The sequence below is a fragment of the Lycium barbarum genome, chromosome 10, assembly GCF_019175385.1.
Source record: "Lycium barbarum isolate Lr01 chromosome 10, ASM1917538v2, whole genome shotgun sequence".
NCBI classification, from domain to species: Eukaryota; Viridiplantae; Streptophyta; class Magnoliopsida; order Solanales; family Solanaceae; genus Lycium; species Lycium barbarum.
In genome coordinates this window covers 103016040-103040251 of record NC_083346.1, presented here as the reverse complement: position 1 = coordinate 103040251, position 24212 = coordinate 103016040, and the positions used below count along the sequence as shown (strand labels likewise).

The following is a 24212-nucleotide window of genomic DNA, read 5'->3' as shown; positions in this document are numbered from 1 at the left end:
AGTAGAGTGATTTGATGCGAACAACTTGATTCACTAATATTTAGTGTTAAACAAAGGAAATAAATGGTATTTAGTGATTAATATATATATATATATATATATATATATATATATATATATACTAACATCCTTAATGGATTAGATAGTAATTTCATGGATTAGATGCGCAATTCTAAGTGTATTCTTCCTAAATCGAGTGATCATTAGAGTGATTTGATGTGAAGTACTTAATTCAACCATATTTAGTGATAAAAAAAAGAATTCAATGTTATTCAGTATAAACAAAGGAGTTCAGTGTGATCAATATTGTGAATATGTTGCAACAATGGAGGGGTTGTTGCAACATATGAGATACCTTCTGCAACATATGAGTAAGTTGTTGCAACATATGAGATACCTGCTGCAACATATGAGTAAGTTGTTGCAACATATGAGATACCTGCTGCAACATATAAGTAAGTTGTTTCAATAATTCAAACAAGGTGATTAATCTGTTGCAACAACTACGCAACTTGCTTAAACATCTGATCCATCTGTTGAAATAGATTAGTAACTTGTTGCAACTTCTTCAACAAATGTATGATCTATTGAAATAGATTAGTAACTTGTTGCAACTTCTTCAACAAATGTATGATCTGTTGCAACAATTAACTCATCTGTTGCGACATATTTTTTAGTTTTTGCAATAATTTAAGAAATTGTTTGATTTTTTCCAACAAGGTGAGTAATTTGTTGCAACAACTAAGCAACTTGTTTAAAAAGATTAGTAACTTGTTGAAACAAATTAGTAACTTGTTGCAACTTCTTCAACAACTGTATGCATCTGTTTTGCAATAATTAGTAAGCAAAATAAATAAGTTCATAAACAAAAATTGTTCAACAGTCACCTTGGCTCCAAATATCACAACTTAAGTAATAATTTGTTCAGCAACTGCCTTCTGAGGTGTAGCAGATTTCCTTAATCTACTCCGTCTCCTTCATTTCTATCATTAGTTTCTTCATCTTCTAGTTCTTCTTCACTTTCTTCAATTGTATCTACTGCTTTTTTGCTCTGTTCTTCATCTCTTTCTAAGGATTGATTGTCAGTTTGGTTGTCAATTTAACTATATCTTTCCTCAACATGTTGATTCATAAATAGATTATCTACTTGTTGCACTACACTTGTTGCAACAACTACAAATCTGTTGGATATCTTCTACAAAAGAACCAAATAACTGAAGCTATGTCTAACAGATTTGTAGTTGTCGCAACGGATTGTCTACTTGTTGCAGTAGAACTTGTTACAACAGCTACAAATCTGTAGGATAACTTCTACAAACAGAACCAAATAATTGAAGCTATGTCCAACATATTTGTAGTTGTTGCAACAGATTGTATACTTGTTACAACAAGTGTAAAGCTTGTTGCAACAACTACAAATCTGTTGGTTATCTTCTACAAACAGAACCATATAACTACCAGGACAAGAACAAAAAAACTATCTGTTAGTTTTCTTCATTCTTTGCATTACAATTTCCAGCAGTCCCCAACTAATGCAAATATAAGAATAGGAATGAATTTTGGGAAAAAGGAAGGAACATGTACTTAAGTGTTAATATCTTTCGATATGAATTAACACCTAGTGAAATGAGGCAACGACAAATATCCAAAAAGTGAATTACTCTTGAACTGATTGGACTTAAGTTGAGACCCCCACAACACACACTATATCCTTTAATTTATGCAAACTCCGCAATATAAACAAAGTGCATTAAAGGTCATGCACACACACCTTGTGTCTAATGAGCGCTCTAGAAAGACGGCCTAAGTCTTTCATAAAAGGTGACAACACCTTTACACTCACGTAGGTAATTCCATCAAGTCTATCTCATAGACCACCTTAAGGTTATGAAATCATTAAGAGTAAAACTCAAGTAAATCCATCAAGTGCATTTCAAATGCACCCCCACAATGGCCTATGGATTAAGAGTAAAACTTAGTCTTTACAAAACACTACCACACGTCATAGGAATAGGAAATGTAGTGTATATTGATGGCCTATATGGCTTCGTTTGACCACAAGCAGGTATCCACCATATTACATCAATCCATAGGCTTTAACTCAATCCTCCTCGACGTTTCAAGGATCATTTTCCTTGCTAAACCCTTGGTTAAAGGATCCGCCAAATTTCTTTCAGACCTTACATACTCTAAGGAGATAGCACCATATTTCAATAACTATTTAACTGCACTATGTCTGATGCGAATATGTATCCTTTTTCCATTGTATACACTGTTCTTTGCAATTCCAATTGCCGCTTGTGGATCACAATGTAAAGAGACCGGTGAAGCTTGTCTTCCCCACAATGGCACATCCGCCAAAAGGTTTCTCAACCACTCAGCTTCTTTCCCTGCTAACTCAAGAGCAATAAACTCAGATTTTATAGTAGAACGTGCTATACAAGTCTGCTTGGAAGACTTCCATGAAATAGTACCTGTACCTAAAGTAAACACATAGCCACTGGTGGAGCTAACTTCATTGTTGTAAGTTACCCAGTTTGCATCACAAAAACCTTCTAAAACAGCAGGAAATTTACTAAAATGCAAGCACCAATCCATGGTACCTCTCAAATAGCTTAACAAACGATGAAGAGTAGTCCAATGTTCACTACTGGACTATGAGTATATCTACTTAATCTACTAACAGCATAAGCATATCAGGCCCAGTATAGTTCATGAAAAACATTACACTCCTAATTATTTTAGCATATTCAGTTTGAGAAACAATGTATTCTTTATTCTTTTTCAAGTGTATGCTAGGACCATAAGGAGTTCTTACTAGAGCAACCTCAAAACAATCAAACTTCTTCAATATCTTCTCAATGTAATGAGACTGACACAAAGAAAAGCCATTAACAATTCTTTTGATTTTAATTCCTAAAATAACATATGCTTCTCCAAGATCTTTCATTTCAAACTTAGGACACAAAAAATTCTTAGTCTCATTAACAACATTCACATTAGGGCGAAAGATTAACATGTCGTCCATATATAAACATATAATCACACAATCTGATCCTATCATTTTAGAATAAACATAGGTATCAGAAGCATTAACAACAAAACCATCAGCCACTAATGTGTCATTAAACTTTTCATACCACTGCTTAGGTGTCTGCTTTAGGCCATACAAGGATTTTCTCAATTTGCATATTTTATCTTCCTGTCCTGTGACCACAAAACCTTCAGGTTGAGTCATATAGATCTCTTCTCCTAAATCACTATTTAGAAAAGCCGTTTTAACATCCATTTGGTGTACCACTAAACTATGAATAATGGCTAGGGCAATAAGAATTTTAATGGTCACTATTTTAGTTACAGGAAAATAAGTATCAAAATAATCAACACCTTGTTTTTGGTTAAAACCCCTAATTACAAGTCTGACTTTATATTTATCAATTGTATCATCAGGTCTCAATTTCTTTTTAAAGATCCACTTGCTATTTATGGGTCTAGAACCTGTAGGCAAATCATGCAAGTCCCAAGTTTGATTAGAAACTATAGAGTCTAATTCACTTTTAATTGCCTCTTTCCTAAACATGGCATCTATTGACCTCAATGCTTCATCATAAGTCTTAGGGACTTCTTCCATTAGATAGATAGGCAATAATTAATCATTTAGAACATCAATATCATAGTACTCAGTCAAGAAGACAGTAATAAAACCAGGACCAAAATTAGTCTCAATTCTGCGTCTTTTACTTCTTGTAAGTTCAATTTCATGCTCATTATCAACAACATTAGAAGAAGGCACAACATGAGAATTAACAGGCATAGATGTAGAAGCATTATTTTGCACATTAATAGGCACATTATCTTTCAAAGGAAAAACATGCTAAAAAAATTCTGCATCTCTAGATTCACAAATAGAATTATCGTTCAAAGACATAAATCTATTAGTGTAACAGTTCGCTTTTTCGCATGGGTTTAGGGCGCAAGAAGGCTACTACGAACTCGCTGACACTCTTTCAGACTTTGTTGTAAAAGAGTCGCCACCTAATTTTTAGGAAATTAGGAAAATCGATTTTGAAGGGTTTATTCAAATGCAGTGAAAAAACCTTCGTAATCCAGAGTTCTAGGTAAGAGTTCTGATGATCCACTGGGGAAGGTGTTAGGCACCCCAGTATTAAGGATCCGTACTATACGGTTGACCTTCGAATCCCGATGTATGAGTATTTGTTTAAACTGCTTATTTTGTGTTTATTTTCCCGCAAAAGAAGAACTTTCATGCATATCATATGTTTTGAAAAAAAATATCCCCCTTTATTTATGGGAGTACCGTAGTTTCGGATTTATACTATCCGTATGTAAATAGTTTTCCTTTATAAAAAATAAACTACAAAGAAATCTTGTTTATTTTATACTCATATACCGAGGCTCGGGTTGACTCGTATGGGTATGTTTCAGTCTTATTCAGAACTTTATATTGCGCGCAGGCTTTGGTGATCGTTTGTAAAGATATTTTTTAAACGAGTATATCCGGTCTGAAAAATAAGTTATTTTGGGCCAAAACAGAGTTCATACTAAAAACTTCCACTTGTTTCTTACTTTTCAAATGGGTCGTGCATTTATTTTGTTAAAGAAACTGCCCAAGTAAATATGATCCAGTTTAAAGTGGAAAAACTCATAACTTAATTATATGTAAAACGTGTTTTGCTTGTTAAGTTTGGAAAATCAACGGCGATCTGCTTAGGGACGATTTAAAAACCTTACTTTAGTACTTAGTTATATATAAAAGGAAAAATTATGTTAAGTCTGTGGTTTTTTAGAAAAATCATGTACGGGGACCTAAAGTCGACTAAACGGCATAACAACCGTTGTGCTAAGCCGTCTAATTCCAATCATAAGGATTTCCACTATAACATGAGTTTGAATACATTTGTACAAGCACATCAAAATGGAAACAAGTCTTTGAACAAAATGTAAAGAGACTAGGTTAGACTAGGGGCGTACCAAGCCCCTAGTCGGCCAGTTTCACCCATGGGTAGGCCTTCTGCACGCCTCGCTATCTTCTTTGTCTTCCGGACTCTATTTTTGAAGTAGTATTCCTACTTGGGCCTTTGGCCCAAGAGGGTGGTTTATGCATTTTGACCCGAGTAGCCACGTGATAGGAGGAGAGGAGGAAAGGAAAGAAAACACCGGCTAGTTTAAAATCGCTGAACTTATCACTATAATAATAATCGATTATATTTATGTACATATATACATATCAAACAAGACTTATAAAAAATTATGCTTACCTCGTACCAGTCCCAAAATGGGGTTTTATTTGTTTGAGATTTGACATGCTATGGGGACTGGGTCCTTGCCCTGTATACCCGATGTCGCACAAGTTCCAAGGGGTTTCTAGGGACCCCAGGCATGGCTAACACCGGGAAAGGCTTGGACAACCCCAACTACCATGACTCATTTCAAAACTAATAAATCCTAAAGAGAGACAGTAGAGAGCATAAGGCTGTAAAACTAAATAAAATCAACTGAGCTTACACATGCCAAAACAACAACACTGTCCAAGAGCAAGAAATGCAAGTAAGATTATGCAATAATCTGATGAGATTCAGCAAATTAGCCGAGGTACAGCTTGAGAGTATTATTAGCATTTTATAGCAAGTTTGAAGGAGAGCAAAGGTTATTAATAATATGGCAAACACAATTGAAGCAAGATCAACCCAAGAAGAAGAGTTAATCAGGCCCATTTTTTAGGTCAAGTCTTCACATAATCAAGGAGTATGCAGGGTTACTCTTAGGCAAATTAATACACACAAGCAAGCAACATCAAGCATGCTCAAACAAGATGTTTGTGATCATATTATCAAGGAAATCTGTACAAGACATACATAAACATAGATAGGGGAGGCCATAGAACAAGACAAGGCAAGGCAAGAAAACTTAGAAGGAGGGTTCAGCATCAACAAAGGGATGCAACATGGTCATAAGTTCAGCAAGAGTCATATAAATGCTTCAAGGACTAACTTCTGTATTTATAGTACATAATTAAGAGCAGACTTCAGCAATGTACAAAGAGTAGGCAAAACTAGTGCCTAGGACTTCATGATTAGGTGAGGCAAACAAACAAAGTAGTGCAGCCAAGCAAAGAGGCAGGGGTAGGGAACATGCATGTTAAGAGAGAGGAGAGGGACTATAGATGTTAATCACCAAGCAAGGATAGAAAAGAAAAAGAAATAAGAAAAGAGAGAAAAGGTAAGAAAGCAGACCTAGCCAAACATAAGCACACACTGGACAAGGTGAGGTAGGCAGAGATGTGGTAGGCAAGACTTTATGATGAAGTGGTAGGAGGGAAATTATATACTTAAGCAGCCTAGACAATCATTCAATAGTCTTGAGGCATGGATGATTGTATTGACAGGTGACAGAGGCATAGAGGGACACACAGGACATGAATGATCATACACTTAGTGCAACAATAAGCAAGCCAGATATACAAAAATCCTTCAAGTAAGGTGGCAATTCTATGTGGAGGCAGAACTGGTTTCAATCAAGAGGCATACATGGGATGCAGGTATAGCTAACATAGTGGTCAACCCATATAGACACCTTATCCAAAGCAAGAGGGCATGCTTACTCACTACTTTGTATCTGGGTTGAAACAGGAGAAAGGCTTGGCAAAGTACTATGCAGGTGACTAAATGCATGTTGAGAGTTATTTCAGATGAGGTGTTGCACAAATAAGCAAGTATGCATAGGTAGTCAAGTTGAAATGCAAGGAGCAGGGTAGGGGAGACACAGGATCATGCATGGGAGGACACAACAAGGCAAGGATGATTAGTGCAAATGGGTACAAGCATGCTGTGAACTATAAGGAAGCATACAAAGAGATGAAGGAAGTGCTCATGATGAGATGCAGGATAACAGGCAAGGAATACATGTCAACAATAACACAGAGGGGATTAATCAGAGCAGTGTAGGAATAATGCAAGTAGTGACATGCATAGAGGTTATAAGTCAGTTATGATAAAGCTAACATAGTGTTCAAAGAGGATAGACTAGTCATGATGATGCTGAAAAACAGACAAGGGTGATGAACTAATAAGCAAGTGCAGATAGAGAACAAGTATGTGGAGGAAATGCTATTATAGTATGACCTACAAATGCATAGAAAGGCTGTAAGACAAGAGCATGGGTCAAAAAATTCAACTATAGGCTGATCTTAGGACTAGCAGGGCAGTACATACCCCCACAAGACAAGAGCACAATCAACCAAGCAAGGAATATGAGTCATAGTGTACAGGTAACATTAGAGAGGCAGGCTGGCATACTAAATTGGCTATATTGATCTATTTGGAATAGATGGGTGGCTAGAAGAATAGGACAGGTCTCATGAGTCATAGGTCATTCATGTTTCAAACTATAGTGAGAAGAAGGAGTTATTACAGTCTTATCATCTTAAGAAATGATATTCAAGACAGCAGTCAAACAGAATATGGATTAAGAGACAGTTTAGAGTTTGAAGCAGGCTATATAGGTGTGTGGTTTTAAGTCCAACAAGGGGAGTGCCAAAGTATATGATCAACTCTAGTTCATACAAATTCAGAGAGAAATTTGGGAGAAATCAAGCAAGAGCACAGAGAAGAAGGAGGGAGAGCATGCAAGGTTCATTCATTACAAGGGAGGAAAGCTACTCTAGGCCAAACATATATGCTCAGAACGAAATGAGGGGTCTGGTCTGCACTCTCATAAGAGATCAAAACAGGCAACAATAGTATACAGGAGGATGACAACTCAAGCAAACAAACAGGAATTTCCAGATAGGAAGCTAACATATAGATGCAAATGATCAAATCTTAAGTGGAAAGGCTCACATGATTCACAAAAAAAAAAAAAAAAAAACAGATAAGATATGCCACACCTTACTTTTCAGAATCACTCTCATTCTAATAACCCTTGCCCTACCAATAGCAAGTAGGACATATGTTATAGACACATACCAACATTAGACTAAAACATGCACCCTTTACTGACCATTTTAATCTTAACAAGCTTCAACAGAATCAAGAAGTAGACCACATAGGACTGCACAGTCATAGCATCACCAGTAGGGTATCATGAACCTATCTAAAATCAGGCTAGGACCACAATTATCAGTTACTAGCCTGCTTCATCTTTCCTTTCATTCAACTAAAATAACTAGCCACTCCCTTCCCCTTTTCTAAACTATTATGTTACTTACCCAAATCATTTATCAAACAAAATCTCAGCCAATATCTCAAATCAAACTAATTCATTTTTTGATCCTAAGTTCAATCAAAACAGGCCCATCACCCATGATATAGAAATAAATTCTTTTTGCCAACATACTGGGACTTTATTAAGGCAGAACAAACATCATGACCTGACTCAATTAAAGCAACAACAACAATGTTTGCTTACATTCATCAGCACCAAAGCTTTAATCCCAGGAAGTTACCATAACAACTGGAAAAAAAAGAACCATTCAAGTGTTAACAACAGACCATTCAAGAACAGACCAAATGAAAGCATATCCAAACTAGGCTGTCTTTACAACATGACAATACTCCATAAAAAGGTGAAACAAATGCCACAACATAATGCTAGTCGAACTAACAGTATTCATATATTGTCTACATCTATCACCAAACCTAAGTTGAGCTCAGAAATTACCATAATAATCAAAATGCTGGAAAACAACTACTTATCACTAACAACAAATCATTCAAAAATAAATGAAAGCAAATTTGACAGGAATTAAAAGGAAGCAATAAACAAAAATATTATTACCTTTTTTGGGCACGGCCAAGACCAAATGTGGATTTGAAAGAGACTCCCCTCTCCAAACACAATTCCAGCAACAAATAAAAATAAAGAACCAGAATATAGACTAGGTTTTCGAGCAAATCGAAATAACTTTAAGAAAAGCTAAAATTTTCAACTTTGAGACTTGTTAAATCTACAACTTCTTAACTCTTTTAAAAGTCTGACCTCTACTCGTGGAATGGGTTTCTATTTATAGAAACCCAGGATGCACTCAACTTAAAACAATGATGTGGGAATTCACAATTTCAAGTCCATATCGCAAAGGAAGGGCTCAAATTCAAGATTCACGTAAAAACAACGGTCATAATCGTCCCTCACAACTGTAAATGAAGTAAAAAATAAACATTAATCGTGAATGGTACCTTATAGGGGCTGTTTGGATGGAAATCGAGCAGAGCAAGAGAAAAAAGGACGAACCTTTTAATGCTTCGTCCTCTTTTCAACCACCCAACGACGTCATTACACTGGTCGAAGCAACAATATCGGCGATTTGACTTGACGCGGGGGGGGGGGGGGGGGGGTAGAGGGGTAAGGGAGTAAGGAGGCGGCTAAGGTTTCACCCTAGCCCCTCCTCTAAAATAACAATGAAGGCCCCTCCGTTTCAATCGATACACTGAGGGAGTATTATATTACCGTTTGGGCCAGGTCAGCCCCTTTATGGGCTGGACCTGGCCCTATTTTTTTTACAAATCTGAACCCTTTCATATATTACGTACGTATGCGCGCACATATTGAGTATATATACACTCATAGGGAAAAAACAAGTAGTCCAATAAAATAGGTTGTTACTTAAAGTACGTAATCATAAAAATAAAAAAATAAAATGAGGGCGATTGAAGACGTATCGAAATTAAGAAGAGTTTTGAAACCCGTTTTTGCAGAAAGAGCCTCAAATTGACCTTTCAGTAATAAAAATTGCAATTGCGGTCAATCATTGTAATTAATTGCACAAATATCCTCGCAATCAATTATTTGCAAGCGTAGCCTTATTCCAGTAGTTAATTAACTAAGTAGGACTGATTTGCATCAACGTCCTTAATTAATCCCTCCATGACTTGGACATTTCAATTAAGGCCTTTCGAAATTCAGAAATTTACAAAATGACCCCAGCTGTATTGAGCCATGAGTTGGTTAACCACGAGGCGGTCACTAATGCATAATAATAGTAATTAGGCTAGAAATCATAAAAAAAAAATGATTTTGCCATAAGTGGCACACATATGCCTATATAGCAATAATTCAAAGCTCGAGAGGTAAAAGTAGCGAATTCTTTTGATTACTCAAGTCCCTTGGATAAAAATAAATGAAGCTGCCTTTTGTCTAATTTTTTAGATTTTGTTGAATTAAATGAACAATTATCTGAAATTGCATTGGCTGTCTAGGGGAATTATAGAAGGTGCTATAAAAAGTTGTAAAATGCTGATAAATTTCTGCATAATTCATAAAGCTTTGAAAGTGTCACCATTAATTTATGGAAGAAAAACTGTTAACCTGAATAATTGTTTAAAATTATTCAAAAACCTCTGCGAGTGTGCAAAATTATCTTATTTATTATCCAAGGACCCTGAGTAAATAAAGTAAATTACGGGAGGTCAAAAATCAGGTGTCAATAATAAGCAGCACTATTTTTAGCATAACTAATAAAAACAGTATCAAAAGTCTTAGATCCCACATTTACCCTTTTGAAATCAGGTAGACCAACCTTAGCCAAACACCCCCACACTTTTAGAAATTTCAAGTTAGGGGAAAACCCTTTCCACAACTCATATGGAGTCTAATCTAACTTCTTATGAGGTACTCTATTAAGAATATAACATGCAAACAAAACAGCTTCTCCCCATATATTGTCAGATAGACCCGAACTTAAAATCATAGGGTTCATAATTTCCTTAAGGGTTCGATTTTTTCGTTCAGCTACACCATTTTGTTAGGGAGTATAGGGAGCACTAACCTCATGTATAATACCATTTTTCTCAAAAAAAAAGTCTCTAGAGTATTAGTACTATATTCACCGCCCCTATCAGATCTAAGTTTCTTGATTTTCCTGTCTAGTTGGTTTTCTACTTCTGCTTTGAATTTCAAAAATATGCTTTCAGCTTCATCTTTAGACTTAAGAAGATAAAACTTAGTGTATCTAGAAAAGTCATCAACAAAAGTAATGTAATACTTCTTTCCACCTTTACTAATAGTGTTCTTGAAATCAGCTAAGTCTGAAAGTACTAGTTCAAGCAATTCTGTCTTTCTACTAGTAACAGATTTAAATGGTTTCTTAGCATGCTTTGCTTCTACACATACAAGACACTTAGAAAATTCATCAACTTTTATCGAAGGGATTAAATCCATTTTTCTAAGTCTTTTAATAGAAGCAATATTAACACGACCTAGTCTACCATGCCATAAATCCACAGACTTAGTAATATAAGAAAAACGGGAAACATTTGCATTATTGATAATCTTTTGAACAATGTTCAGTACAAATAAACCCCCACTAAGATACCCCTTCCCAACAAAGTCTCCTCCATGAGAAATAATTATTTTATCAGCTTCAAAAACAAGTTTAAGGCCGGCTTTGTTGAAGTGCTCCAGAAACTAAGTTTCTGCGAAGTGAGGGAACGTACAGAACATTGTTCAAGGCTAAAGTCTTTCCAGATGTTTACTTAAGCATAATTTTTCCTTTACCCATAACTCCAGCAGTAGTGGAGTTACCCATGTAGACACACTTGCCAACAGTGGACTCCTAAAAGTCATGAAACAACTCCTTATTAGCGCAGAGATGCCTTGAAGCGCCTATGTACAACACTCAATCAGTTGTGTTAGCCACCAGATTCGCCTCAATGATGACAACAGCAATCACTTCATTCCCCTCAGCAAGGCACTGAGCAGCCCTGTGACCAAGTTTCCCACAAACGAAACAAGGTCCCTTTGACTTCTGAATTTGGCTCTCCAACTGGTTGAAGTGATTCTTCTTCTTCCCATTTCCCTTTTTTGAGATTTTATTCTGTTTGTCTTTGAAGATGTCTTTCATAACAGAACCAGAAGTTTCCACAAGGTTAGCTTTAGGAGAATTAAGGGAAAGAGCTTCCATCTTATCTTTGAGACGGTTTGCCTCCTCAGTCCTCATGTGGCTGATTAATTCCTGGAGAGTCAAGTTCTTCTTCTTATGCTTCAGTTAGTTCCTGTAATCATTCCAAGACGGTGGGAATTTTTCAAGTAGAACATTGGCCTGAAGAAGCTCACACAACTTCATGCCCTCGATAAGAACAACAGTCAAGTTCTCATATTTGTGAACCTGTTCCATGATTGGCTTATTGTCAACCTTCTGAAACTTAATCCACTGGGCTATAACATACTTCTTCTTCCTTGCATCATCAACACTATATTTCTTTTCCAAACTATCTCATATCTCCCTAGCAGATTTATTAGTAACAAATAAATCAAACATAGGGTTAGTCATATGGTTCAGCAGATGTCCTCTAACAGTTTTGTTATCCTTTTCAAATTTCTTTTTTGTAGCATCATCAGTAACAACAGCAGCAGTATCATCAGAATCATCAGTAGGAGTTTTAGGAACATCAATAAGTGGTTCGTCAAACAAAACATAATCAGCTTCTAATTGTTCAAAGAAAATCAAAAGTTTTTTAGACCAACGTTTAAAATTGTTTCCATCCAAAGGTTTAAGCTTTGACAAATCGGGAAGAGTTTTGTTCAAAGAAATAGCCATCTCATCAATATTGTATGGAAGTTGCTTTCCAATTGTTGGTAAAAATAGGAAACAACATTGATCTAGAGCCAGCAAAATAAGAAAAAAAAATAACTTATCAAATCACCGCTGCGTCATGGCAAGCCACTGCCTTGAAAGCGATTTCGCACCTACTACGGTGCAAATCATTTAGCCCGTTCGCTCCCCAAGGTTCCACAATACTTCCAAACACTTACACTAGTGGTTGGAAGTTTGGAGTTTACATAAAGAATATTGCCCAGAGAAAATGAGCTTTTGAAGAAGAATGAGATATGATTTTTTGTGTGTTGATAAGGGACCCCAAAACCCCTTTATATAGGTAGATGACAACTAGAGGTCAAGACCAGATACATTTGATGTATTGTGACAACTAGAGGTCAAGAAAAGATACATTTGATGTATTGGAACATTGAATTTGAATAATGAAGCTTGAATGTTCATTATTTCAAGAAGGTGTATTTGGATAACCATAATTTCAAGGGGATATACTTGGCTGTCAATTATTATAAGAGGAAGTACTTGGCTGTCTGTTATCTCAGGGGATCTATTTGGACATAAAGTAGTTTAGTTTTCTTCATTCTTTGCATTACAATTTCCAACACATATCACTAGCCATTCCGCACACAACCCAGAGATGGCTTCTATATCAAACATATCCATAATCTCGGATGTTTCCTTCTCACTTATCATCATCAGTACCAATCACAGTTCATATTAATGTATCATGAAAAATGAGTATCAATGCAATGCATAATATCAATCTTCAGTGTAATCATATCAAATCTCAATCGTGCCTCTATATGAGCATATATCACAATATCAATACCGAATCGAGTTCTTTCCTTTATCAATGATGATGTCAAAATCAGTGAAAGACGAACATATCGCAATCAGAACATGGCAATTTTAGCAACAAGTCCAATACCAAATACATGGCAGAAGTCAAATCACAACAAATGAGGCAACAAGCCCACAAAGTCAACAACAATACCAACCTAAGAATATCCATCCCAAATTTATGCCTGAATGCTTACCGTGATTTTTCGTCAATAACTAACTCTACATATACTTCGCTAACTGGAGTCTAACAAAAAAGGTAAGCCATAACCAACCTCGCTGGTGCCACGAATAGTCAAATCTGAGCCTTGCCCTTCCGAAGAGTCTTCGAATACTCAAAGTCTAGCCATATTCGAAATCTAAGTTCGAAACGGGGAACCCCATTACGCATATTGCTATACATTCGTTCGAATCAAAATCAACTAAGGAAAAGAGGGAAATCAAACCCACAAGGATAAAACGGGTATTTCAAAAGATAGAATTGGTAACCCAAAGTTCTAGAAGTTCAATTTTACTCTCCAGTTGCTAATTTAGCTCAATCATTGATCGATTTCATCATTCAAGCCAAAACCCCCAAATTAGGCATAAACTCTAGCTTTTCCATATTCAGTTTCTCAACTCAAATTGAAGATTCAAGCCTATCGGTTACTAATTAATGAAATCCCATGCTTAGATTAGTCAAATCCATCAATTAATCTCACATTCAAAGCCTAAATTTCATATAATAAAGTTAAGGCTAAAACTCATCTTCTCCAACGAGCTTTCTTGATTTTCACCATAGATTTCAAGCTTAGGAAAGTAATTAATGGAAAACAAAGTGGAAGAGACATACCCCACGATGAATCCACTCAGAAAACGCTTCAAATCGCCCTTGAGTCACTTTGGAGAATTAATTTTTGAAATGGGAAATGAAGGATTTAGTTTAGGCATTTAATGATTCTGAAGCAGCGTCTTCCGCTCAAGCGGAACTGGTCTCGCTACCGCGCATTTGCCTCGGCAGAATACCATCTGCTGGGGGAATTTCAATAGAATCTCAAGACTTCCGCGCCTGTGGACCAAGCCTCGCTGAAGCGGGTCCGCTGGGGAGCACCCAGTCTCGCTAAGGCGAGACACCAGTAACCAGCGAAATTCTGGTTTTTAACCAAGTTTACCACAAATCCCGATATACACCCAAGACCTCCCATATACAAAACATGTATGCACACATACACGAAAGCACACTACAGACTCACTCGTGGTCTCAGAATTTCCATCGGAGGTCTATTTGACTGGGTCAACCCCTAATGGCCAAAAACCAACTCTCCAACCAATAGCCCAAAACGCTCCCGAGTGCCTCGGGAAGCGAACTGAACATTCCATCAAGTCATAATCGACCCTCCGGACCTCACAAAATCAATGGATTTTCGAAAAGGATCCGTTTACCCAAAAGTCAACTATCGATCAATGGTTTTTTACTTTAAGGTTCTAATTCTCATAAGTCATCATACGACTCGTTCGATTACCTCGGAAATCATGTCTCCCATTCCCGCGGGTCAAATCACGCTAACAAGGCTCGGAGAAGGATCAACGGAGGCAGATAGGCCAAAAGCACAATAACGACCTCACGGGTCGTTACATCAAGGTTTCAAATGAGGTTACTAAAAGAGCCTTCAATTGCACTTTTAGTGCTTCTACAAAAGCAATCTCTATTTGACTACTTGTGATGCTTTCGTATCTTTATTACAGATAAAAATAGTAAAACTCAATAGAGATATGATACTCCCTCCGCTCATTTTTATTTGTTCACTATACTAAATATATACTATGTCCGGTTTGGACTATTAAAATATAATTTACAATCTTAAACCTATTCTACCATGCTTATTACTGCTTTAATTATTTCCAATTAGGGTGATATAACAACATTGCCTTTTTCTATTGCTTCTTAACGGATGTGCCAAGTAAAACATGGACGGATGGAGTATGTACATAAATATTTAGAATTTAACAATCATACTCCCTCCGTTTCAATTTGTGTGAACCCATTTGACATAAACGCCAGATACTAGAAACTATTTATCGATAGAAAAGACATATTTACTCACACTAACACCTATACTGCCCTCGCACGATAAGAAGTCCAATCCTTAAGGGATCGTTTGGTAAGAGGAATAAGTTATTTCATATAGATGAGATTGGGTACGTGGGATAACTTAATTATCCACCCTCTATATGGGATAACTTACGTGATAATTCCAATTCCAATCCCATGAGACTAATAATCCCATCTCATCCTATCGCTCCTACCAAACGATCTCTTAGGGGTTGTTTGGTACATGGGATAAGGTGGGATATCCCATCACTATGTTTGAGATTAATTTTGTACTCTGTTTGATGGAAGGTATAAATTTATCCCTAGATACCTTTCACCAAACAGGGTATAAAATGAACCCCAAATCTAATGATGGGATATCCCAACTTATCCTATTAACCTTGGGATTATTTTATCGCACCTCCTAAATAAAATAAATTAATCCTGAACTATAATACCGGGATAATTTAGCCCACGTAATGTATAGGAGTAGGACTATTTTGATCAGTGACATATATTCCTTAAACACAAATAGTCCTTAATATTTGCAATGTGCGAGCATTTTTAGTCGAAAACCGAAAAGGTCACCTTAACTTTATAACAGTGCTTTTCTTCAACTGCTAGATTTTGACGCCAAAATGAATAACATCCCTTTTACGCTGCTTGTGAGTTACGATACTGCACTTTTTTCCTTTTTTCTATTTTAGTCTCGCAAACTTTCAAGCAAAATCAAAATCAAATATTTGCAGCTTTAGTAGTGAACGGAGAATCTTCATTTGATCAATCAATCAATCAATCATGTTTCCCTGTTTCTTCGATATCAAAATTCATGCAAAAAAGATGCAGAAGTTCTTATGATGAATGTGACATATTTTCAATTTGGTATTCCAAAATTCGTTTGGAAGAAGAGAATCACAAGTTCAATGATATGGTGGCAAGAAAGATTAGGACGAAATATGATAATTCAGTGTCAGAAGGAGGAATTCTCTGAAATATGAGAAGCTGGTGAAAAATAATTAGAAGAAAGAGAAGCAGATGCGTTTCCTTGTCTGATTTCTGAATACAGGGTGTGTTCGGTATGCATGGAAAATGTTTCCTGAAAAATATCTTCTAAAAAAATAAGTTAATTTTTTACTTATTTTCTCATGTTCGATTGAGGTTGATTAGTTGAAAATATTTTTCAAAAAATACTCACCCACAGGATATACTCTTGGGGTGAGTGGTGTGGGGTGGTGGGGATGGGGTTTGGTTTGTGGGGTGGGGTTAAAGGTGGGATGGTGGTGGGGGCGGAGGTGAGTTCCAGGGTGGGTAGGAAAAGATTAATATTATATGGAATGCTGTGGGATTTGTTTTCCCTAGATTGGGAATCGGTTTTCTCAATTTTTTAAGGAAATTGTTTCCTAAAGAAAATATGTTTTAATAATTTTGACCAATCGAATATGAGAAAATTAGAAATGTTTTCCTCCGATATTGAACACACCGATAGTCTTCCATAGTTGTTATAGGTTAATGGGATCCTTTCTCATACTCCTGTATTGTTGGGCTAATTCTATCACACAAGAACATAGTTTGTTTTGCTTCTTGAAGTTCCCATGTGCTAAAAATCTGTTAAACTTCACGGCAGCTTTATTTGGATTATTAGTCAGCTGATTTTGAAACCTAGCAAGTTGTCCTTTGAAGCAACAAAATTGCTACATTTCTTCCTATAATATTTTCAATTTCTGAGTTGCTGGGGATAGGATTAATTTTGCAATTATTTCTTTCCTCTTGCGCAACTCCAAGTAATGACAGGTAAGTAATGATAGAAATGAACAATCTTTCTTGAATTATTTTACTCCTGGTTCATTGCTCGAAATATTGAACAGTTAAATGCAATATAGAAATCAATAATTTAATCAACGTATATATAGCCTAGATAAATGAACTCTGACATGGTTGTACAAGGTTTCAAATGAGGTTAATTAAATAGCCTTAAATTGCGCTCTAGTGCTTCTAAAAGAGCTATCTATATTGTGACTACATGTGATGCTTTTGTATCTGTGGCAGATAAAGACATACTTTCTCACACTCACACAACTTGAGAGAGATTTCTCACACTCACACTACTTGAGAGAGATGGCTTATGCTGTTGTAACTTCCCTTTTGACAACTCTAGACCAAGTCTTGCAATTCAATCCAAGTTTGATTTCTCACAGTAGGGGATCCGTTGATTCACTTTATGGAACGCTCACTTTCTTGCAAGCTTTCCTTGAGGATATAGGAAACCAGATCAATGATCAAGAAGCTTTGAAGTTTTTGGAAGAAAAGATTAGAGATGCAGGATATAAAGCAGAAGATAAGATTGATTTGTGCCTACGAAGAATCCATGTGGCTGATAATGAGCACGATCAAAACAATGCTCGTCGCAAGATCTATGATGACTTGCAACAAATAACAAAAGTAATGGATTCCATTCAAGGAGAGGTGATGAAGTTCAAGAATGACCACCAACACATCAAAGATCTGCCAATTACAACAACTTCTTTACCTCTCCGCTCATCAGGGCATGTCTTGGACGAGGAAAATACTCTTGTTGGGATGGAGGATGACTTCAACATCATAAGAGATCAACTCTTTGGGCAAATACCGGAGCTGAATGTTGTCTCAATTGTTGGTATGGGCGGCATCGGTAAGTCAACTCTTGCTAGAAGAACTTTTAAGCATCCATCAGTATTATGTCGCTTTGATGTTTCTTCATGGGTTACCGTCTCTCAAGAATATGATGCAAAAGAAATGCTTTTGGATGTATTAAGCTTCGGTACGCCAGGTGCGAAGGTAATGTACCGCAGTATGAGCGAAGATGAATTATTAGACCAAGTGCATAAAAAATTGAAATACAAGAGGTATCTGATAGTTTTGGACGATATGTGGAGTATAGAGGCCTGGGACCAAGTAAGAAGATCATTTCCGGATGATGAAAATGGAAGTCGCATCATGATTACTACTAGGATCTTAGAAGTAGCTAACTGTGTTGGTAATGATTTCCCTCCTCATCACATGTCTTTCCTTAATCTTGAAGACAGTTGGAAATTATTGTCTTTAAAGGTATTTGTAAAGGAAGATTGTCCTCCTCAACTGGAGGAAATAGGCAGGCAGATAGCACAAAAATGTCAAGGATTACCACTCTCAATTGTAGTGGTTGCGGGGCTTCTCTCCAAGATCAACAGGACACATGATGATTGGAAAGAAATTGCTGAAAATGTGAATTCGTGCGTCGGTTCAACCTCTGAGCAGTGTTTAGCAATATTGGCTTTGAGTTATAACTACTTGCCTTATAGCTTAAAAGCTTGTTTTCTTTATATGGGGGTTTTCCTAGAAGATGCAGAAATTGATGCGAATAGGTTGATTAGTGTTTGGGTCGCTGAGGGTTTTTTGAAGCGGATTAGTCTCAAAAAGCCAGAAGAGGTGGCGGAAGAGTGTTTAGAGGATTTGGTTAGCAGAAGTTTGATTATGGTTAGTAGCCGTGGACGGGTAAGCGGCAAAATTAGAAATTGTAGAATTCATGACCTCGTTCGGCTATTATGCTTGAAAGAAGGAAAAACTGAGAAGTTTTTTCAGGTCATAAGTAAATGTTACCAAGCGTCTTCGGAAGGGGTGGAGATTGAGCATCGACTATTTTTGCATGAAGATGCTGTACGAAACCAGAATCTTGGCCTTGAGAAATGCAATTTGGATTCTATTCGTACAATCTTGTGCATCCGTCAACCACATACATTTTTACTCGACTCTGAATGCTACAAGATAGTGGATTCTCGTTTCCAATTGCTAAGGGTATTGGATGTACTAATGATTCAATTTCTACATTTCCCCACTGAGATAACACAATTAGTACACTTGAGATATCTTGCTTTTACCACCGGTACAAGCATTCCAGCATCAATATCTAACCTGTGGAATCTACAGACAATGATTGTTATTCCAGTTGCACATCAGTTATCCTGGCCCTTGGAAATTTGGAAGATGTCAAGTTTGAGACATTTCTTTTCTGGGGGAATAAGTATGCCTCTGCCTGCTCCTCCAGAGGCAAAAAAGTTTTCAGGTCTAGAAAACTTAGAGGAGCTTTTTCTAAACGCTGCTTCTTCCAACTGGAAGGCGATTTTGATGGCAGTCCCTAACATAAAGGAATTAGATGTTGTGATCAATTTAGATCGTATTGGATGGCATAACCTAATTGATAGTCTCATACATCTAGTTGATCTCCAGAAGCTAAGAGTTCATCTAGCAACTCCGTCCAATGCACAATTTTTTCGAAGGCCAGCTGCTTTACTATCTCACGTATTTCCAAAAAACCTCAAGAGCTTGACACTTGCAGCGACACATCTACTGTGGAAGGATATGACAATACTCGGTAACTTACCCAACCTTGAGGTGCTCAAACTAGAATCTTTTGCTTTTCAAGGGATCGATTGGAATCTGGATGAAGGGGGCTTCACGAAGCTCAAGTTGCTAGAGATTTTCAGGACCAACTTGGTGAACTGGCAAGCAACCAGTGATAGTCTTCCCTGTCTTGAGTATCTAATTTTAAGGCATTGCTATAAATTGGAGGAGATTCCAACAGAGATTGGAGATATTCCCACATTAAAATTGATTGAGCTGCATCATTGTAGCCAAGCTGCTGTCACCTGTGCAGAGGAAATTCTACAAGAACAACAAAGCTTTGGAAATGAAATTCTTGCTGTCCGTTCCTACAATACTGGAGGTATGTAAGAATCATCAAGAGTTCATGAGACTTTTAATTTACTGTGTGCTTTCTTGCTTCGTATATTTTCCAATCTAATGACTTCACTGGCATGCGATTTGCAGTACAATATGGTGTCATGAAAGGTGAAGGAGATGAAGCAGTTGCCATGGCTTCCGCCTATGGTCCAGATGTGACTTATAACTACAATCATATGGGTGCGAGTGCAAATTTATATCTTCCTTATTTGCTTTTTTCGCCTTCCTTTGTTTGGTATCTTCTCATGCATATCTCATGTGGTAGAGTGACTTTTGAAGTGATATAATCTATGCGTCATCTTTGGATAGATGAGATTACAAAAAAGGTTTTACTCACATTCGAGGCTTGCATCAAATTAGAATAATTAACTGTAGTCAAGTGATAAATTGAGGTTATGATAATGCATATAACAGTTAACTATGGCCATGTAACAAAGGTGAATGTAAATGACATTACACATGTTATGTATTTTTTAGTCAAACATTCATTCTACAGAAAATAGCTTTATATACAGCTACAGTTTCTTGAAATTTTCTAGTGTACAAAGAAAGTGGCCTTTGGCTACTCATTCTTCTCTTAGCAAATTGTAAAATGTAACTATTTATCACTTGTTAAATAATTTTAAAGGTAACAGAATTGTTTTCCTCTTTGTTCACTATAGGGAGGTATAAAAACATATTTCATTCAACACGCTTCTCTAGAGTCTAAGGTTTTTAGGTTTTTATATATTCTACTCCATGTACTTTTTTGTCATTATACAGTACTGGTGGAGGTCCAGGCCTAACACCATTATAATAGTGATTTTTGATTAAAGAAATATGTTTATGTGATGTTTCCGCTTTTTTTGTTATTGTATTTTGGGCTTCTTGATCGAATATTGGTCGAATTACTACAAAGATTTCTCATCCATTTATTATACTTATGAATTGAAGTTAATTATATGCACGGACAATGCAAAGATTTTCTTACACTACCCTTGTATTTTGACCTATTATACAATATTGTTTTTCAATTTCTTAAGGTTAATTACCAATTAATGTTTTTATAATGTCATGTTCTTTCTTGAGCGGGGGTCTTTCGGAAACAGTCTCTCTACCTTCTAAGGTAGAAGTAAGTTCTGCGTACACTCTACCCTCCTCAAACCCCACTCGTGGAATGACATTGGGCATTTTGTTGTTGTTGTACCAATTAATGCGTGTATAAAGAATTACTTATAGTTGCCTTTTTAAGTGACCTGATAATACACGAGTGTATAAAACTTATATTCCATAGTTATCTTAATTTTATTTGGCTTAATGCATATGCGACCCCCTAAACTTGCCCATTTTTTTTATTTTAGCATTTCAACTAGGTGTTGTTCCGATTGAACCCCTGAACTTGTCCTCAAGTGTGACTATCAAACCCCCTAGATCTGATTTTTATTAGAAGCAGAAATTAAATTAAGGAAATGAAAGTGGAGAATATTTTAGACATATGGTAAGCTATTCTTTAGATCATAGATGTGTCGGTTTCTGCCAGTTCTGCTCTTACACTGTCAGCTTAATTAAGAGCTACCCTTTTTTTCTTTCTCAATTGCTGCTAATCTTAGCTAAAAGATGGCATAATTAAATTAGAATATATATTAGCATGTTACTTCATTGAAGATGGAATACTATGTAATTCGGATTGTGTTTTATAGACACACTTGAGGACGAGTTCAGGGGTTCAATAGGGACAACACCTAGTTGAGGTGCCAAAATGAAAAAAAAAAAAAAAAAGGCAAGTTTAGGGGACCGCATATGCATTAAGCCATTTTCTTTTGTATTTATTAATTTATTTTCTACCTAATCTCCGTGTCTAAAGCACTAAAGTAGTGAGGAATTGTTGATTATATGCCGGACAATGTAAAGATTTTCTTACACTACCCTTGTATCTTGACCTATTATACCATATTGTTTTTCAATTTCTTAAGGTTACCAATTAATGTTTGTATAATATCATGTTCTTTCTTGAGTCGGGGGTCCTTCGCAAACAGCATCTCTACCTCCCAAGGTAGAGGTAAAGTCTGTGTACACTCTATCCTCTCTAGACCCTACTTGTGCGATTACACTGGGTATTTTGTTGTTGTTGTACCAAGTAATGCTTGTATAAAGAATTGCTTGTAGTTGCCTTTTAAGTAACTTGATAATACCCTTCAGTGGATAAAACTTATATTCCATAGTTACTTAATTTTCTTCTGTATTTATTAATTCATTTTCTACCTAATCTCTGTGTCTAAAGCACTAAAGCAGTGAGGAATTGTTGATTTTCCAGGCTAAGGAGTGAAAGAAGATGAAATAAGGGATGCGTTCTCAACTAAGATTATAAGTAAGTTTGACTCTTTTATGCCTCAAATTAAGGGCCCGTTTGGCCATGAGAATAATTCACTTTTTGAAAAATTATTTCACTTTATTTGGAAATCAGGGTTTGGTCATGAAAATTCCAAATATAACTTGAAGTTGTATTTGGAATTCGGAAAACAACTAAAACCTTATTTTCACTTTTTTTCACCTTCATACATTCAAACAACCAAATATTTTTTGCAAAAACTATAACCAAACACAACTCCAACTCCAAATTCCAAAATAAAGTGAAAAATATTTGATTTTCATGGTCAAACACCCACTAAATTGGATGAATATAGATGAACTGGGAAGTTGAAGACAAAAAGGGAAACTTCCTTAGGAGTTTGCTTATAAGAATTTGCTGATACAAATATTTGAGTAGTAAGTATCATTTACCTCACATTTTGATACTTTATTGATAGTTCACAGCGTTGTAATATTTTTATATGTAGGAGGCATTAGGAATGAGATGAAGCAACTATGAGCAACCTGTAGTGCTCAGGTTGGTGCGTTGTGCTTACCCCCGCACCCAACACTATAGAGACTTTGTAAACTTGTTTTTTGAAGGGAGCACGACTAAGGCCCCTGGGAGCAAAGATTCACGAGTTTTTCTTTCTTTCATCTTTTCTTAGTAATTTTATGATTTTTAATACATGTTTCATTGTTGTCATGACCATGTGTGGGTAGTTTTCATAAATAATGGCGATTTAATGTTTGAAGCTTAATTTGACAGTTATTGGTTTTATCATATTGGTTATATATTTAATTATTTATTCAACTATTTGATCACCAATTGAATACTATCTACAAATCTTGATGTTTGCAATATATCATGCAATTGAAATATACAGAGGCCCTAGAGAGGCGTATCTAACCTTGTAGTTTGGGGTTCAATTGAACCCCAACTTTCGACACGAATATAAATTTATGTGTAAAAAATTACTGAAATTGTAATAAATAGTATATATGAACTCATGACTTTAAAATATAATTGATTCAATGCTAAAATCTTAAAATTGAACACATAGAATTTAAATTTTAGATCTGCTTCTGCCCTAGACTGATAACCGAATGAGAGAATGTGTAGAGAAAAATCATAGAGATTTGATTAAAGAATGAATGATCAGTCTTGTTATAATGTGCAACTACGCCTATACATCACAAAGTGGGCTAGGTATTAATAAGATTAAACTAGAGATAATTGCGCATAAACATCATTTGGGCATCTTTTTCCCACCATTTTTTGTCCTAACTTTTGTTTATTACCTGCGCAACCTTCTGTCAGAATAAACACATGAGGTTTTATAACTTATTGAGGCGAATACGAGGGGTCATATTATATGTGGTTAACTTAACTATCTTAAAGACATGTGCAAAAGTTTTTCCAAAAATTTGAATTAAAAGTGCCTAATTAGAACACTTTATCATGTATTCAGATGTTCAATTGGAACAAGCTGTAGTTCGAGTGTCCAATTAAATTCGCTGACAAATTTAAGGAGCTGCCTATGTATGAAGCCAATATTTTATTTGTACACAATACACATACATCACGTAGCTCATATCTTCTTAATTCTCTCATGCTATTTGCAAAGGTTAGCCCCATCAAATTACAAC

The 24212-nt window shown here is 36.1% G+C and overlaps 1 protein-coding gene across 2 annotated transcripts; it reads left to right on the top strand.

The window, feature by feature from the left end:
- The first annotated feature begins 16068 nt into the window (after positions 1 to 16068).
- Positions 16069 to 23346, top strand: LOC132615873 (putative late blight resistance protein homolog R1A-3). 2 transcript variants are annotated; one of them, XM_060330471.1, is made up of 5 exons: positions 16069 to 16555; positions 17526 to 20217; positions 20322 to 20414; positions 22528 to 22581; positions 23051 to 23346. In XM_060330471.1, exons 2-4 carry the CDS (start codon positions 17595 to 17597, stop codon positions 22530 to 22532), a joined length of 2721 nt encoding a protein of 906 aa, XP_060186454.1. In that variant the 5' UTR covers positions 16069 to 16555; positions 17526 to 17594; the 3' UTR covers positions 22533 to 22581; positions 23051 to 23346. The 2 variants fall into 2 exon arrangements, with proteins under 2 accessions (XP_060186454.1, XP_060186453.1); XM_060330470.1 differs by lacking the exon at positions 16069 to 16555 and having other exon boundaries at positions 16784 to 20217.
- The last annotated feature ends 866 nt before the right edge of the window (positions 23347 to 24212 follow it).